The sequence below is a fragment of the Hevea brasiliensis genome, chromosome 13 (assembly GCF_030052815.1).
Source record: "Hevea brasiliensis isolate MT/VB/25A 57/8 chromosome 13, ASM3005281v1, whole genome shotgun sequence".
Taxonomy (NCBI): Eukaryota; Viridiplantae; Streptophyta; class Magnoliopsida; order Malpighiales; family Euphorbiaceae; genus Hevea; species Hevea brasiliensis.
Genome location: NC_079505.1, coordinates 75,013,819 through 75,029,533, shown reverse-complemented (window position 1 = coordinate 75,029,533; position 15,715 = coordinate 75,013,819). Strand labels below are relative to the sequence as shown.

At 32.9% G+C, this 15,715-nt stretch overlaps 2 protein-coding genes across 2 annotated transcripts; both read left to right on the top strand.

The window, feature by feature from the left end:
- Window positions 1-853: 853 nt before the first annotated feature.
- LOC131172198 (uncharacterized) lies at window positions 854-10,727 on the top strand. Its single transcript, XM_058133142.1, has 3 exons — window positions 854-1,271; window positions 10,148-10,213; window positions 10,657-10,727. Exons 1-3 carry the CDS (start codon window positions 854-856, stop codon window positions 10,725-10,727), a joined length of 555 nt encoding a protein of 184 aa, XP_057989125.1.
- Window positions 10,728-13,405: 2,678 nt separating this feature from the next.
- Window positions 13,406-15,052, top strand: LOC110655768 (berberine bridge enzyme-like 7). The gene has a single exon (XM_021812217.2). It carries the CDS (start codon window positions 13,406-13,408, stop codon window positions 14,993-14,995), a length of 1,590 nt encoding a protein of 529 aa, XP_021667909.2. The 3' UTR covers window positions 14,996-15,052.
- Window positions 15,053-15,715: the final 663 nt, after the last annotated feature.

The window sequence follows — 15,715 nt, the reverse complement described above, 5'->3', positions numbered from 1 at the left end:
ATCCACTTCCTTTTTCCTATTTCTGGTATTGTTGATATCTTTTCAACCTGCTGTACTTATTCATTAATCTTAGTCCTATTTCACCCTTATACCTTTTTCCTTCAAGGATATCCATCCCATCATCAACTTTAACTTTCATTTTATTTCTTAGTCTTATCTTGATTACTAGTTCCATTACTTCGGGAATTCTAACCTTACGGTTTACTGCTACCAGTACATTCTTCACCTGTTGTAACACTTATAATTAACCATAGAAAATTCTTTTTGTATCCCCTTTCCCAACTTAACTATCAGAACATTATCATTCCCCACCAGCCTCAGTAGGAAATTGCTCATTCTGGATGGATAGGAACCCTTGAAACTATAAGTTCCATCTGAACAGAAACAAGGAGAAATGATTCAACAATTAACTTCAAGGATAGACCAGCTTGCCACTCATAACAGGATGTTGGAAAACCAAATAGCTCAACAAGCAAGCTCTTCCAGCAAAGCACAAGGAAAACTTCCAAGTCAACCAGAGAATCCTAGAGAACATTGCAAGGCAGTGATCCTAAGGAGTGGGAAAATTTTGGGAGAAAAAGAGAAAGATAAGGTAGAAGAGGAAAAGAAGAAAGAAGATGAAGACAAAAATGAATCTATTATGAATCATGATGAAGTTAATGAGGAAGCAAACAAGAAGAAGGAAATTGAAAAAGAAGAAGAGGAAAAGTATGTGCCTCCACCACCATACAAGCCACCATTGCCATATCCTCAGAGGTTTCAGAAAGCAAAGCTAGATAAGCAGTTCGGGAAATTTTTGGAAGTTTTGAAGAAGTTATACATCAACATTCCATTTACATATGCAATTTCTCAAATGCCCTCATATGCTAAATTCCTGAAAGAAATTTTATTAAACAAGAGGAGATTAGAAGATTATGAAACTGTGGCATTAACAGAGGAGTGTAGTGCTCTCTTACAAAATAAACTTCCACCAAAATTGAAGGATCCAGGGAGTTTCTCTATTCCTTGTCACATTGGGGATACTAGTATTGAAAAGGCATTGTGTGATCTTGGAGCTAGTGTAAGCTTGATGCCACTCTCCATTTGTGAAAAGCTGAAGGTAGGAGATTTGAAGCCCACCACCATTTCTTTGCAACTAGCTAATAGATCTATCAAATATCCAGTGGGAATTTTGGAGAATGTGCCATTGGAGGTTGGAAAATTTTTTATTCCTGTGGATTTTGTGGTTCTTGAAATGGAAGAGGATATTCGCATACCTCTTATTTTATCATGTATACTTGAAACCTATGTAATATAATTTTATATTAATGTAAGTATTTATAACCTTGTGTTTATAAATAACATATGAGTATTTATTTATGATTTGAGCATGATGATAATGTGAAATGAATGAATGAATGACAAATGGAGGAATTATTGAGAAATTGTTGAAAATTGATGTGATAATTGGAGTTATGATTTGAACAACTATTGGAAGTGTTTTCTACAGGTTCCGAAGAACTTTTTTCTCCATTTTTAGTCGGTACTCTGCCGGATTATCTATAAAATTTTCGGAATCGCAAATTAATTTATAATTTCAATAAATGATCTAAATGAGATCAATTTCATAAATTTCACTTAATAACTATAAATAATTAAATTAAGTATGGATAAATATCAATGGGATAAGTTATGGTGTTCCAGTATACTATGTGGCATATCTTGCTCAGCTACACTGTAGACGGGTAAGGGGTGTCACAGACCATCTTCTCAATATGTCGGTCTAACTGAGCTTGTGATAGCCTTAGTGAATGGATCAGCTGGATTTTCAGCTGATGCTATTTTCTGCATGGCTACATCGCCTCGCCCAACTATCTCTCTAATAATATGGTAGTGCCTTTCTATGTGTTTAGATTTCTGGTGAGACCGGAGTTTTGTCACGAACTTCTTTATCCAAACAGCCTCTTTTGCAGCATCTGATGCAGCAATATACTCGACCTTTATAGTGGAATCAGCAGTTGTACTCTGTTTGAAACTCTTCCAACTAACTGCACCTCCATTACAAATGAACACAAACCCAGAAATAGACTTTCTATCATCGATATTTGATTGGAAATCAAAATTAGTATAACCATCCAATTGCAAGTCACCACCTCCATAAATCAAGAATAAATCCTTATTTCTTTTCAAGTACTTAAGGATATTCTTGACAGCTATCCAGTGTTCCAAACCTGGATTAGATTGAAACTTGCTAATCAAACTAACAGCATGTGCGATGTCCGGCCTAGTACACATCATTGCATACATCAAACTTCCAATAGCCGAAGCATATGGAATCCTAGCCATTTTATCTCTTTCTTCAGGTGTCTTTGGAGACATCTCTTTAGAAAGATGTATACCATGTCTCATTGGTAACAATCCTCTCTTGTAATCAAGCATGTTAAACCTCTTTAACACCTTTTCCAAGTATAGACTTTGGAATAAACCAATTATTCTTTTCGCTCTATCTCTATAGATGCAAATTTCAAGAATATAGGTTACCTCCCCTAAGTCTTTCATGGAGAATGTATTTGACAATCATACCTTGACAGTTGTCAACATACCTATGTCATTACCTATTAACAGAATGTCATCCACATATAAGACAAGGAAAGTGATAGCACTATCACTAACCTTCTTATATACACATGGTTCATCCACATTTTTTATAAAACCAAATGATTTAATGGCTTCATCAAAACGGATGTTCCAACTTCTTGAAGCTTATTTCAACTCATAAATGGATTGCTTTAGCTTGCATACCTTAGAACCATCTTGGGATTCAAAATCCCTAGGTTGTTCCATGAAAATGTTTTCTTCAATGTATCCATTGAGAAAAGTTGTTTTGACATCTATCTGCCAAATCTCATAATCATAGTATGCAGCTATTGCTAATAGAATCCTAACTGATTTAAGCATGGCAATAGGCGAGAAAGTCTCCTCATAGTCGATTCCTTGCCTTTGGCGAAATCCTTTCGCTACTAGCCTTACTTTATAAGTCTCTACCTTTCCATCAAAACCAATTTTCTTCTTGAAAATCCATTTATTCCCTATAGGTACAATACCTTCAGGTGGGTCAACAAGATCCCAAACTTGACTCTTATACATGGAATCAATTTCGGATTTCATAGCTTCAATCCATTTTTGAAGAGTCTATATCTAATATAGCTTCTTCATAGGTAAGTGGATCATATAGCTTCTTCATAGGTAAGTGGATCATCTCCATGATCTACTTCTTCATGAGTAAACAACTCTTGTTCATCTTCATGAAGAAAACCATATCTCACTGGTGGGTGAGATATCCTGGTTGACCTGCCAGGAATTACTGTAGATGTTTCATCAATAGGTGTAGGTTGACTAAATGAATCTATATCCATTTGATCTGTTGGTTGGTCAGAATTCTCCAATTCTAACTCTATTTGCCTTCCTTTGCCACCTTCTTGAATAAACTGTTGTTCAAGAAATATGGCATCTCTGCTTACCACAACCTTTTGTGATGTAGGCAAATAAAAATAATATCTAAAACTTTCTTTTGGATATCCAACAAATCGACCTTTTTCTGATCTGATTTCCAATTTATCAGTGTTCAACTTTTTGATATAAGTTGGACAACCCTAAATCTTAATATGCTTAAGACTTGATTTTCTTCCATGCCATATCTCATAAGGTGTGGAAAATACTGATTTTGATGGAATCCTATTCAGAATATGCAAAGTCGATTCTAATGCAAATCCCCAAAAAAAGATTGGCATATCAGTATAGCTCATCATACTACGTACCATATCTAATAGGGTACGATTTCTCCTTTCAGATACACCATTCAGCTGTGGCATTCCTGGAGGAGTCAACTAGGAAACAATGCCATACTCTTTCAAGTCTTCATTAAATTTAGTACTTAAGTATTCACCTCCACAATCTGATCGAAGAGTTTTAATACTTTTTTCTGTTTGATTTTCTACTTCAGATTTAAATTCTTTGAACTTTTCAAAGGATTCATGTTTGTATTTCATCAAATACAAATACCCAAACCTTGATTTATCATCAGTAAAGGTAATAAAGTAATGAAAACCGCCTCTAGCCATTTCCCTAAATGAACCATATACATCACTATGTATTAGCTCCAAAATATTTTCAGCTCTTAGTTCTTGTCCAACAAAGGGTGATCTAGTCATTTTGCCCTGAAAGCAGGATTCACAAGTTGGATTAGGTTCAGAACCTAATGAGGATAAAATCTCTATTTTCTCCAGCTTTGCAATCCTATCTTCTGCAACATGACCTAATCTTAAGTGCCAAAGATGTTTTAAACTAGATTTGATTTTCATAATGGCATTACATTCATTTAGATTGCTTGCATTCAATTTGTGTTTATCATTATTATCCAAATAATAAAGACCATCATACATATAACCCGAGCCAACATATTTATTTCCAAAATAAATATTGCAAACATCATTTGTGAACTGAAATTCATAACCATTTTTAGTCAAAATAGATATAGAAATGATGTTCTTAAATGCATCAGGTACATACAAAATATTATTTAAACACAAAATATGTCCACACATATAAAAAGATTTAGATCCTATGGCTAAAGCTTCAAAAGTTGAGCCATCGCCAATTCGGAGTCTAACATCTCGAGCATGTAAGCTGCTACTGTTTGCTAGTTCCTGTATATCATAAGAAATGTGAGAACTTGCATCAGTATCTAAAACCCAAGCTGTAGATGAACTATGAGCATCATCAGTATCTAAATAACAAGATATAGACATACCTTCTGAAGGTGTGTCCTTCTTGTCCTTCAGAGAAGCAAGATACTCTAAGCAGTTTCTTTTCCAGTGCCCATCCTTCTAGCAGTGGAAACACTTTCCTTTGCCTCCATCAGCTTTGGTCTTCACTTTCTGTTTAGCTATCTTCTTGGAAGGTCCTGGAACTTGAGGTTTCTTTTTCTTATTGTGCTTCTTCTTGTTGGACTTTCCAGCAGAAGAAGATGCAATCAAAGTTAAATCTTTTCCTTTATTGCTGGCATATTCTTTTGGGCAATAACAAGCATGTTAAGTAAACCAGCCAAGGTGTATTCCTGCTTAGTCATATGGAAATTTGTCACAAAATTCCCAAATGACTCGTAGGATCAAGGATCAAATCATTCAGCTTAGAAATCCATGTTAAAGTCAAGATGTTCCAGCTGCTCTATAAGCCGAATCATCTTGTGGACATGATCCCCAACATTCTATCCCTCAGCCATCCTCATTCGAAATAGCTACCTAGATATCTCATACCTAGCATTCCTGCTATGCTCACCATACAACTCTTGCAGGTGAAGGAGGATCTCACTTGCACTTTGCATATTTTCATACTGCTTTTGTAACTCATTACTCATAGAAGCAAGCATGTAATATTTGGCCCTCATATCATGCTCTTTCCACTTGTCCAAAGTTTCATATTCCTCTTGAGTGGCCTCTGGAGGTAAGAGACCAGGAACCTTTGAGTCTAAAACATATCCAATACGTCTTAGGTTCAGGACAAGTTTTAAATTTCTTAGCCAATCAGAAAGATTAGGTCTCGTCAACCTATTGTGATCATGTAATGGCCCGGCCCACTAGTGATATTGTCCGCTCTGGGCCGAAGCCCTCACGGTTTTAAAACGCGTCACTAGGAGTAACAAACCAACAAATTATAAACCCAGCATCTCTCCCGTGTTTTGCCGATGTGGGATTTGCCTAGGGTGTTACAATCCACCCCCCTTATGGGACTCAGCGTCCTCACTGAGGTTTGCCCCACCATCGTTCAAGGTTGCACGCGGAGCGGCTCTGATACCACAAATGTAATGGCCCGAACCACTACTGATATTATCCGCTCTGGGCCGAAGCCCTCACGGTTTTAAAACCCGTCACTAGGAGTTACAAACCAACAACTTATAAACCCAGCATCTCTCCCGTGTTTTGCCGATGTGGGATTTGCCTAGGGTGTTACAGATCAAGTATGCTCGCAAGGATGTTGGATGGTGGTGGTTGTTATGTACTCATTATTATCAGAAAATTAACTGCAAAAAATAACTAGATTAATTAGTAAATGTATCAAGTAATTAACCAAAATGATCATGGTCTTTTAATCAAAGTGGTCCTCCCACTAACTTGGCGAATCCTACACTTCCAAAATAGGAAACGAAAATCCTAGTTGGATGGATTTCTAGTGGGTGATTGAATTCTTATAGTTTTATTGATCCTCCTCAGACACATCCATTATTGGAATTACAATAAACTATAAGTGAGCAACTCCTTGCCCATCATATCTTATGTGAGGTTCAATCATTTATCTAGCCTCTAATGCTCAAAATCTCAGGCACATCCATTATTGATTCATCTTTGCATTAGTTAAGTTGATCCTATTAAGCCAGTAAATATGCAAATAATTTTAATGTCCTCAGGCACATCCATTATTGGCCATTAACTATTTACATATTTACAACATCTCATGCTTAATAATTATTCTTAAGAAAATCTCTTAAATTAAATACATCACATGCAAGTATTTAAAATTTCTTAAAATAATTGCCTCAATGGAGGGCTCATGATATAATTACTTTAATTATACCATTTTTAACTTAATCATTTGTTTGGAAAATTTAGTGGTTGGCTTAATTACTATTATGATCTCACTTTGCACATTATCCAATTGGCATGCATATATCATATACTTGCATACATTCCCATACATATCATGCATACATAGATAAACAAATAATATGGTATGATCATGGACTTTCTAAGGGATTCAATTCTGAGCCACCAAGAATTGAATCAGGGAATTCTTAGGTGTATTTTATTCATTCATTTTACAAGAGTTGCTGAAGGAGAACATAACCAACACTTGATTTTGATTTCCTCCCACTGGTCCCACTAATGCTCTTGACCACCTAGATCTTCTTGCAATCCAATTACATTGTAATCTTTAGCATACCAAGGTAAATTTACAAGAATATGGACTTTAAAGTCCTCAAATAAATGAAATTACAACCCAAATTATTACAACATTTATAATACATGCCACCAAAAAAAAATTAATTATTTTACAACCCAAAGAAAAATAAAAGAAATAAATCCAATCACATTGGTCTTTTATTGTCTATGATCAACCATCATGCATATTAAAATTTAACAATTAAATAAAATATACATACTAAAAAATTAAATTAAATATCACATATTCAACCAAAAAATTTATATTTGAATCTCATTCAAACAAATTTAAATTTAGAAACTCTTTCCAAATTTAATACCTTAAAAACAATTTTCAGAAATTAATTGTGTGATTAAAATTCCTAATTAAAAAATTTAATTAGGTATGGACCTTAAAGTATACAACAATTGTACAATTAGGCCCAAAACCATGCGCCCCATCTTCACTCTCGTGATGCCACCACCATGGTGCACTCCAACATGTATGCCGCCACACATACGGCACCCAAACAGCTTTAGCTCAATTCAAATTTGATCCAATCAGACAATTAAATCTCATATTCAATCCTAATGGCAAATATGGTGACTCTGATACCAATTGAAGGAGCAGAAGCATGGTGATTAGTTCATTGGAGCATTGAATTTAAAATTTTTCTTTTAGGGTTACATGCATCATGCCACATCTCTTATATGCCTAATTAATTTCAATGCTTAATTGCATATTAAAATACTTTTAATATGTATTAGGATCTATGTTTGCTATTCAAGATTGTGAATTAACAAATTAATTCAATTAAACCTTAGTTTAAAAGAGGAGTTTGAGCACTAACCTCTTTGATGCACTATGGATGCAATTGGCACCTTTAGGAAGCACATAGGACCCTAAGTGTTGTCCCTCTAGCTTGTCCACACCAATATCACCAATGGGCAACCCCCAAATCAGCTTCTCAAGCCTTGCCAACCAATTATCATTTGGGTTTTTGCTTTTAGAGAGGTTGTATGTGTGTATAGGATACTGGAAACAATTTCTTGCAGTTTTAATTCAACAGAATTTGGGCAATTCTCTTTGAATTGATGAGAAAAGATGAAGAGGAGAGGGAAGAGAGGTGTGCCGCCACCTTTAGACAAGAGAGTGTTCTATTTTATTCTTCTTTATTTTCCCTTTTTATAATTAGGTCATTAAGTCACTTAAACCCTTTGCCACATGTCACCACCACATTGCATCTTATTTTTAATTGACTTAATCACATTAAGCCAAGTGTCAAAGCTAGACTTAATCTTGACTTTGATCACCTTGCATAATAAGAAGACAAATGACAAACTTATCATGTCACCATGTGAAATGATCAAATTACCCTTATGTTGTAATTTTGAGTTCTCAACCCAAAATCATTATTTCTCCTCTTCTAATCAATTTATATCAAATATAAATTAATTAATATCTATTAATTAATTTCTCACAATTAAATTCATATTTAAACACTTTAAATATAAATTTAACTTATACTATACATCCAACAACCTAGATTTGGTTTCAAGCCATGCTAGGGACTTTACAATTTTATTGCAAACTAAACATATTTAATTAATCAATTAAACTCTTTAATTAATCAATTAAATCACATTTAACTTGGTCATTAACTTGTGTATGTATGTGACTCACTAGGCTCATCACTAATTGGTAATGAGATATGATATCAACTCTTAATATCATCAAAACTCTTTCTTACTATGAATTATTTCTCTAAATCATTTTAGGCATCTCATAGACCATGGTTGACACCTAGCATAGCGTGCCATGGCCACCTAATCAGTAATAAGGAATACCTTAAATGAACCTTTAATCATATGTTACCATGCACTAGAATCTCTCTGTTACAAAATTCCAATTCAAGCTGGAGTCATGGTTTATATCAAACCCCATTTGCTATGAATATTATGTTCTCTTTTAATTCCAGTTCTTGATTAATTAGATTTTCTTGTCAGAAACTCTTTTCTGACTAAATCTGTCTATCCTGGCCATGAACTTGAAACATCAAGAACAATTAAATGAACATAGGATTTTATCCCTATTTACTTAGGGTAACAGATTCCATCTTCATCAATACCTATCTCCATATATAATTAGTAGGAGCCAACACATGCCCATATACCCATACACAGTACAAGTCTGAAAGCAGTATCAAACTCAAATCACCTATATACAAGATAACTGTGTTATCTCAGGTCTAAAGATTATATGCACTGATATGATATATGACAATGCATTGACAAGAGTAAACTCCATGTGCTTGTCATATGCGTCACTGGTTCGGCCTACTTATCATGTATAAGTGCCTATCATGTTTGTTATATGGCATGAGACTCACCATTCCATCTTATTTATATCTTATAAAAATACCTTGGGAACAAACATGAATACAATCTTTCTGGATAAGTCATGTCCTATGTGAAAGTATCCTCGATTGTGAACTAATTTATGATACTTTGTGCTAGAAATACTGTCACTCATATTCTTAATAACTTAAGAATAGAATTTCTAACAAAATATCAATGGACCTTTTTTATTACACATAAATATATTATGTAAACGGAAAAGTAAAATTACCTTTTATTAATAAAATATATACAAGATACATACAAAATGATATACTTTAGGGCATACTACTAACAATAGGTGCCCTCCTCATCAATAGGTGAGGCTTTGTATAGGTTTGTGATTTTGGTTACAGGATGAGTGGTTTTGGTGAGGGATTCTTGTGGTCCTACGATGTGGTTTTATGGTGGAGGAAAACATGTTTGCATGGCTCTATTTCTATTTGGTGCCAATGGTCTCAATTCATTTGAAAGGGTAGGTGATCAATTTGGGAGGAGGCTTCCAGGATGGCGTATCGAGGGTTAGAGCCGATTCTCAACAATTTCTTTGCTAGTTTTCCCATGGTTAGGATGCCATGGCCTTTGCTATCTTCTTCTCCCATATTGATGGTCCAACGGCGATGGGGTGTTCTTGATCTTAATTATCGACGAATGCAATTTGTGTTGCTTTTAATCATTTTCTCCCTGAATTACTATACCAACTCCGGTTACTATACCAACTCCAACTATAGGAAGTCCAGCGATGCTATGTGGTGGCTATGGCGATTTTTTATTCGTGTTGGTAGTATGGTTTGCAGGTTTGGGTGGTTTTGTTGGGTTGTTGTTGGTAATTTGGGTTTGTGTTGGATTGCTATATGAGGGAGGTTTTGAGCTATTACCTTTTATGCTTTATGTAATTAGATGATATTGTATCTGCCCAGTGGGCCTTGTTTAATACAGTGAGGTGCATTTTCAAAGAAAAAAAAATCCACTCAAAATTTCTAGGTTTTTCTTGTATGGGTTATGGGTTCGTTCTTATCTTTTAGGCTTTGGGTGATTTGAGTTACATAGGGGTACATTTCTATAATGAAGCCTTGGGCCTTGGACTTCTATTGCTCATTTACTGCTTTATACTTAATGAAATCCTTTTATCTTTCAAAAATAAAAAAAAAAAGACACTCATAATAATGCAAGTAACAATGCACCCAAAGTTTTGATATAAAAAAAAAAACACAAAAAAAACAATGCACCCAAAGCTCTAAATAATTTCTCCTCTGTAAGATTTTTTTTTTTTAATTTTTTTTTTCTTTTTATTGCCTGTCCACAGTATCTGTGTTAGGCTATAAGCTCCAGCCTCCAGGAGCGGAGGGAGGGGACCAAGGCTTAGCCCAACACTGAGAAAAAAAAAAAACTTAAATAAATATATAAAAGTCGATAGAAGAAAGACAATAAGGATTAGGAGTTGTGGCCTTTCAAATATTTATAAAAATTTTAAATAAATGTAATATAGTTTATATAATTTTGTTTAATTAATTTCTCAATTTTTTTTTTGTTTTTTAACGAATTTATAATTTAATTTAATTTAAAGCATTAGATTTATTTACTTATTGATAAATGAGTACCAAAGTGTAATTAAAATTTATTTATTCAAATTTTATTTCATAAATTGAAATTTTATTAGTAATTATTATTAAAAGTTAAAAATAAATTAGCTTAATAGTTTTCTGTTATACCATCTCAAATTAAATGAGATTTATTATCTTATTTATTTAATTTATTATTTTATTAATCTCTAATTTTCTATGAATTTTTAATTTAAGTAAACAGTGATTTTTATTGTTTTAATCTTATACTATTATGCTATCTAGTCTAACCTTCTAGGATTTATATTAATTTTTTTCCTTTTGAATTTGTAAATTATATGTAAGGATTTGATGCAATACCTTGATGTCACATATATAATTTTTATTCCTTTAAATAATTATTATAATAATAAAATTTGCTTCTATTTATTATATATAAAATTTATTATAATTTTTTAAACTAGCAAAAAATTGTATACTTTAATATGTTATGTATATATATAATAACTAAATTTATAATATAAATAAATATTTTACTAATATATTTTTTTTTACCAAATTACATCAGACAAAGCATCAAAATTAATTGATTTTCAAAGAAAGCTTATCAACTATAGCATTTGAATTAAAAAAAATAATCTAAAATGTTAAAACAAATTTCGGAAATTCTTGTTTTGTAATTTTTATGAAAGAAAATTAACTTGAATAATAGAATGATCATAAAAAGAAGGAGAAAGCTAAATGTTCATAGAAAAGCATGCATGCAGTAACTAGAAATATTATAAGAATTGTTATGATTATTATTTTTTTTTAATCTAAAATTTTTAAATTTTTTAGCATTTTATATTAAGATATAAATACTTAACAATTTAGATATTATTTAAAATTTATGAATCTTCTACGCATAATGTGAACCTTGTTGATATAGGAATTTCTGGCCGCCCACAGTTGGTGTTTTAAAACAAAGGAAATTAAGGTTGAAAATGTGGGATTGTCAATGTCAATAAATGGAATGGAATACACAAATAATAAATTGATATAGATAATTCAGAGTGATAATAATATATAGAACTACTGTTATTTTTTGAAGGCAAAGTATTTCTAATCAATTGTTATACATCTAGCATTTTATTATTTTTTTTTTTGCTGAAATTTTTTCATATTTGATATGTGAAGAAAATCATAACTGATTTGTTACTATCATATAGAGCAGATAGAATTGTCCATGTTACCGTTACTCTAGATTGTATTAACTGTCTATTGGAGTAACAAAATAATGTAAAATTTTAAAATTTAAGGAATTATATGCTATATTTTTAAGTTAAGGACAACTCTATTACAACCATTGAAATTCATAGACTACTATTGAAATTCATCCAATTCTAATCTCATTAATTCGGTGAAGTAAAAAGAATTAAAAATTTAAGATTTAATATATTATGTGATTTAATTATTTCAACGAATTAATTTTTTGTTCAATTTTTAAGATATATTCTATTAGATACATTCCACTAGTCGAGAAAATGAAATGATTAATATTTAAATAACAGCTTGAGAGAATGCTCTAAAACTAAACAAATACAATAATTTCAAGTTCTAAACAAATTTTTATTTATGTTTCTTTCATTTATAATTAAATAATATGATATCAGATCCCTCAAATCATTTTATTTTCTTAAATTTATTTTCTCAAAAAGGTGATACTGTACTGTTATTTCCATAAATAAAATGTCTAAAAGCCACATCCTGCTAAATAAAAATAATTTTTTTTTTAATTTTTTGGCATTATGGCTTAATTATCCGAAAATTATTTTGTTAATCTTCCCCTGATATCCCTTAATTCAAACAGGACGATAGTATGCTTGATTACTATATTAATGACAGGGCATTGTACATTCTAGGCATGAATCCAAGAAACATATCAAGAAAAATACTATCATAAATGCCCTGTAATCTGTTTTTTTCTTTCTTATAAGTAAAATTTTTATTATTATAAAATAGGAAAAATTTAGCACTTATTCAATAAAAATTTAGTCAGTAATTTATTCAAATACACCCAACCTAAGATATAGCATGCTAAGTGAAAAGAATAACAATAAAATATCCTATCGAAATGATATAGAATGGCATAATAATAGAATATCCTATTAACTTAGCATGGATATAACATGCTGTGTTAGCATATTACATGAAATAAAACAATAGAATGTAAGTAAATATTTATAAATACAATTACTATATATATATATTAACCGCTTATTTATCATTTCACGTAGAGAGTCTCCGTGTACTATTTTCCTAAAATGGCAGTAAAGAAACAAAACAAGCGGCTCCGATAAGAATCCAACAGGCAGCCAATATCATAAATGCCATATCATACAATTAAATATCACCAACTCAGCATAACAGATTTCGGTTGCTCCTTGCCTACAAGTACAAGTTAAAAGATGAAGTGTAAGCAGGAAGAAAATAATCATCACCCTCAAATCAAAAATGAAGGTTTCAATATGTTTTATCATTTTTATTATTTCAGTTTCTTTAGCAGCTTGCGATGATTCAACCTTGGAAAGCTTTCTCCAATGCCTTCCTACTCATGTTAACTCCTCTAACCCAATAGCTAAAGCCATACATAAGCCTTCGGATCCCTCTTTTCAGTCCACCCTAGAAGCCTATGTGAAAAACCTGAGATTTCTGACCCCTACAACCCCAAAGCCTCTTGCTATTATAGCCGCCGCACATGAATCCCATGTCCAAGCAACTGTTATTTGTGCCAAGTCTCATGGCTTGCAGATCAGGATTCGGAGTGGTGGCCATGATTTCGAGGGTCTTTCCTACACATCAAAAGTCCCATTTATCATCCTTGACATGTTCAATTTTCGCAAAATTGTTGTTCAGCCTTACCAGGAAGCTGCATGGGTTGAAGCAGGAGCAACCCTTGGTGAACTTTACTACCAGATTGCCAACCAAAGCAGCATCCATGCTTTTCCTGCTGGGATCTGCCCTACTCTAGGCACTGGAGGTCACTTTAGTGGAGGAGGATATGGGAACTTGATGAGAAAATTTGGTCTCTCTGTGGACAATATCGATGATGCACGAATAGTTGATGCCAATGGTAGAATTCTCGACAGACGAACCATGGGAGAAGATCTATTTTGGGCACTTAGAGGTGGTGGTGGAGCAAGCTTTGGGGTCATTCTTTCTTGGAGGATCAAATTGGTTAGAATTCCTGAAAAAGTAACCGTGTTCAGGGTGGGCAGGACCTTAGAACAAGGTGCAACTGACATCGTTTATCGGTGGCAGGAAGTTGCTCCTGAGCTAGATAATGATCTTTTCATAAGAGCAATGCCAACAATTGCGAACGGTACACGCAAGGGTGAGAAGACGATTCAAGTACTTTTCATTGGCATGTTTCTTGGAAAAACTGACAGACTTCTTCCATTGATAAATAAGAGCTTTCCTGAGCTGGGTTTGCAGCGAAAGGAATGCGAAGAAGTAAGCTGGATAGAATCAACACTTTTCTGGGCAGAGTTTCCCAAAGGAACACCGATTGATGTTCTGCTCCAGAGACCTAACACAACACTATTCCTTTCCAAAGCTAAGTCTGATTATGTAAAAGATGTGATTCCAAAGTCTGGTCTAGAGGCAATTTGGAAGTCGATGCTTAAAGTGGGGCGGATGTTTATGCAATTTAACCCTTACGGAGGAAGAATGAGTGAACTTGAAGAAACTAGCAGCCCATTCCCTCATAGAGCTGGATACAGGTTCTTGATTCAATATTCTACGAATTGGGAAGAAAAAGATGGGATTAATACAGAAAAGCAGGTAAATTTGTTAAGAGAAATGTATGATGCAACGGCTCCATACATGACCAAGGAACCAAGAGAGGCTTTTCTCAACTATAGAGATCTTGATATTGGTAGCAATCCAAGCAACCATACAGACTTTAAGACAGCTAAAGTTTATGGGCTCAAGTATTTCAAGAACAACTTCTTCAGGTTGACAGAGGTGAAAGCCAGAGTTGACCCTGATAATTTCTTCAGTCATGAACAAAGTATTCCACCTCGACATGCTAATCATAATTAATTGAGTAATTAACTTATTGTTATGTTCATGTATTACTTATAATGATACAATTATCAAATATATAGAATAACATCCGTTGCTTTGTTCATGAATGGCATCAATGAAAACTTTTTTACTTTCTTTTCATACAATTAACTTCTATTGAATTCGGGACTTTACAGCTTAGAAATGATTCCATAGCATTAAGTTAAGGCACAATAATCTTTTTCTTTTTTTTTTTAGGAATACAAGGTCCTATTTTTAAAACTCATTTCCTTGTTTTTTTTTTTACTTTTATATTCCATAGGTATTTATCTAGTCTAATGATCAGGACTAATTGTTAAAGTGCTCCCAATGGGTATTTTCTCCATCCACGAAAATAAAAAACTTGCCCTCGCTTAAATAATAAGAGTGTCGAACCACTCATACTAAACACCTGTTGGTTTCAAAATCCATTTTTAATAAACCATTAATTAATTTTTTTTAAATACCTAAAATTTATCATAACTAATCCAAATTAACATTTTATATTACTATGTAACATATACTTCCATATTTATAGAAATATGCATAATCTATCATATTTAAATACTCTCCACAGTTCAATTCGAGTTGAGTAATTGAGATTTTATAAAAGTTTAATTTAAATTTTCAGAAAATGATAATTTTTATTGAGAAGTGAAATCTCAATCAGTAATAATAAATTCTATAATTAAAATTATACTAATATGAGTCTTAATT

Excerpts from the sequence above, each read along its gene's own strand:
- LOC131172198 (XM_058133142.1), top strand. The coding sequence starts at position 854 with ATGCCCTCATATGCTAAATTCCTGAAAGAAATTTTATTAAACAAGAGG. Across the intron at positions 1,272-10,147 it reads CATACCTCTTATTTTATCAT|GTTTGGGTGGTTTTGTTGGG; the intron begins GTATACTTGAAA and ends TATGGTTTGCAG. Across the intron at positions 10,214-10,656 it reads TGGATTGCTATATGAGGGAG|TATCTGTGTTAGGCTATAAG; the intron begins GTTTTGAGCTAT and ends GCCTGTCCACAG.
- LOC110655768 (XM_021812217.2), top strand. The coding sequence starts at position 13,406 with ATGAAGGTTTCAATATGTTTTATCATTTTTATTATTTCAGTTTCTTTA.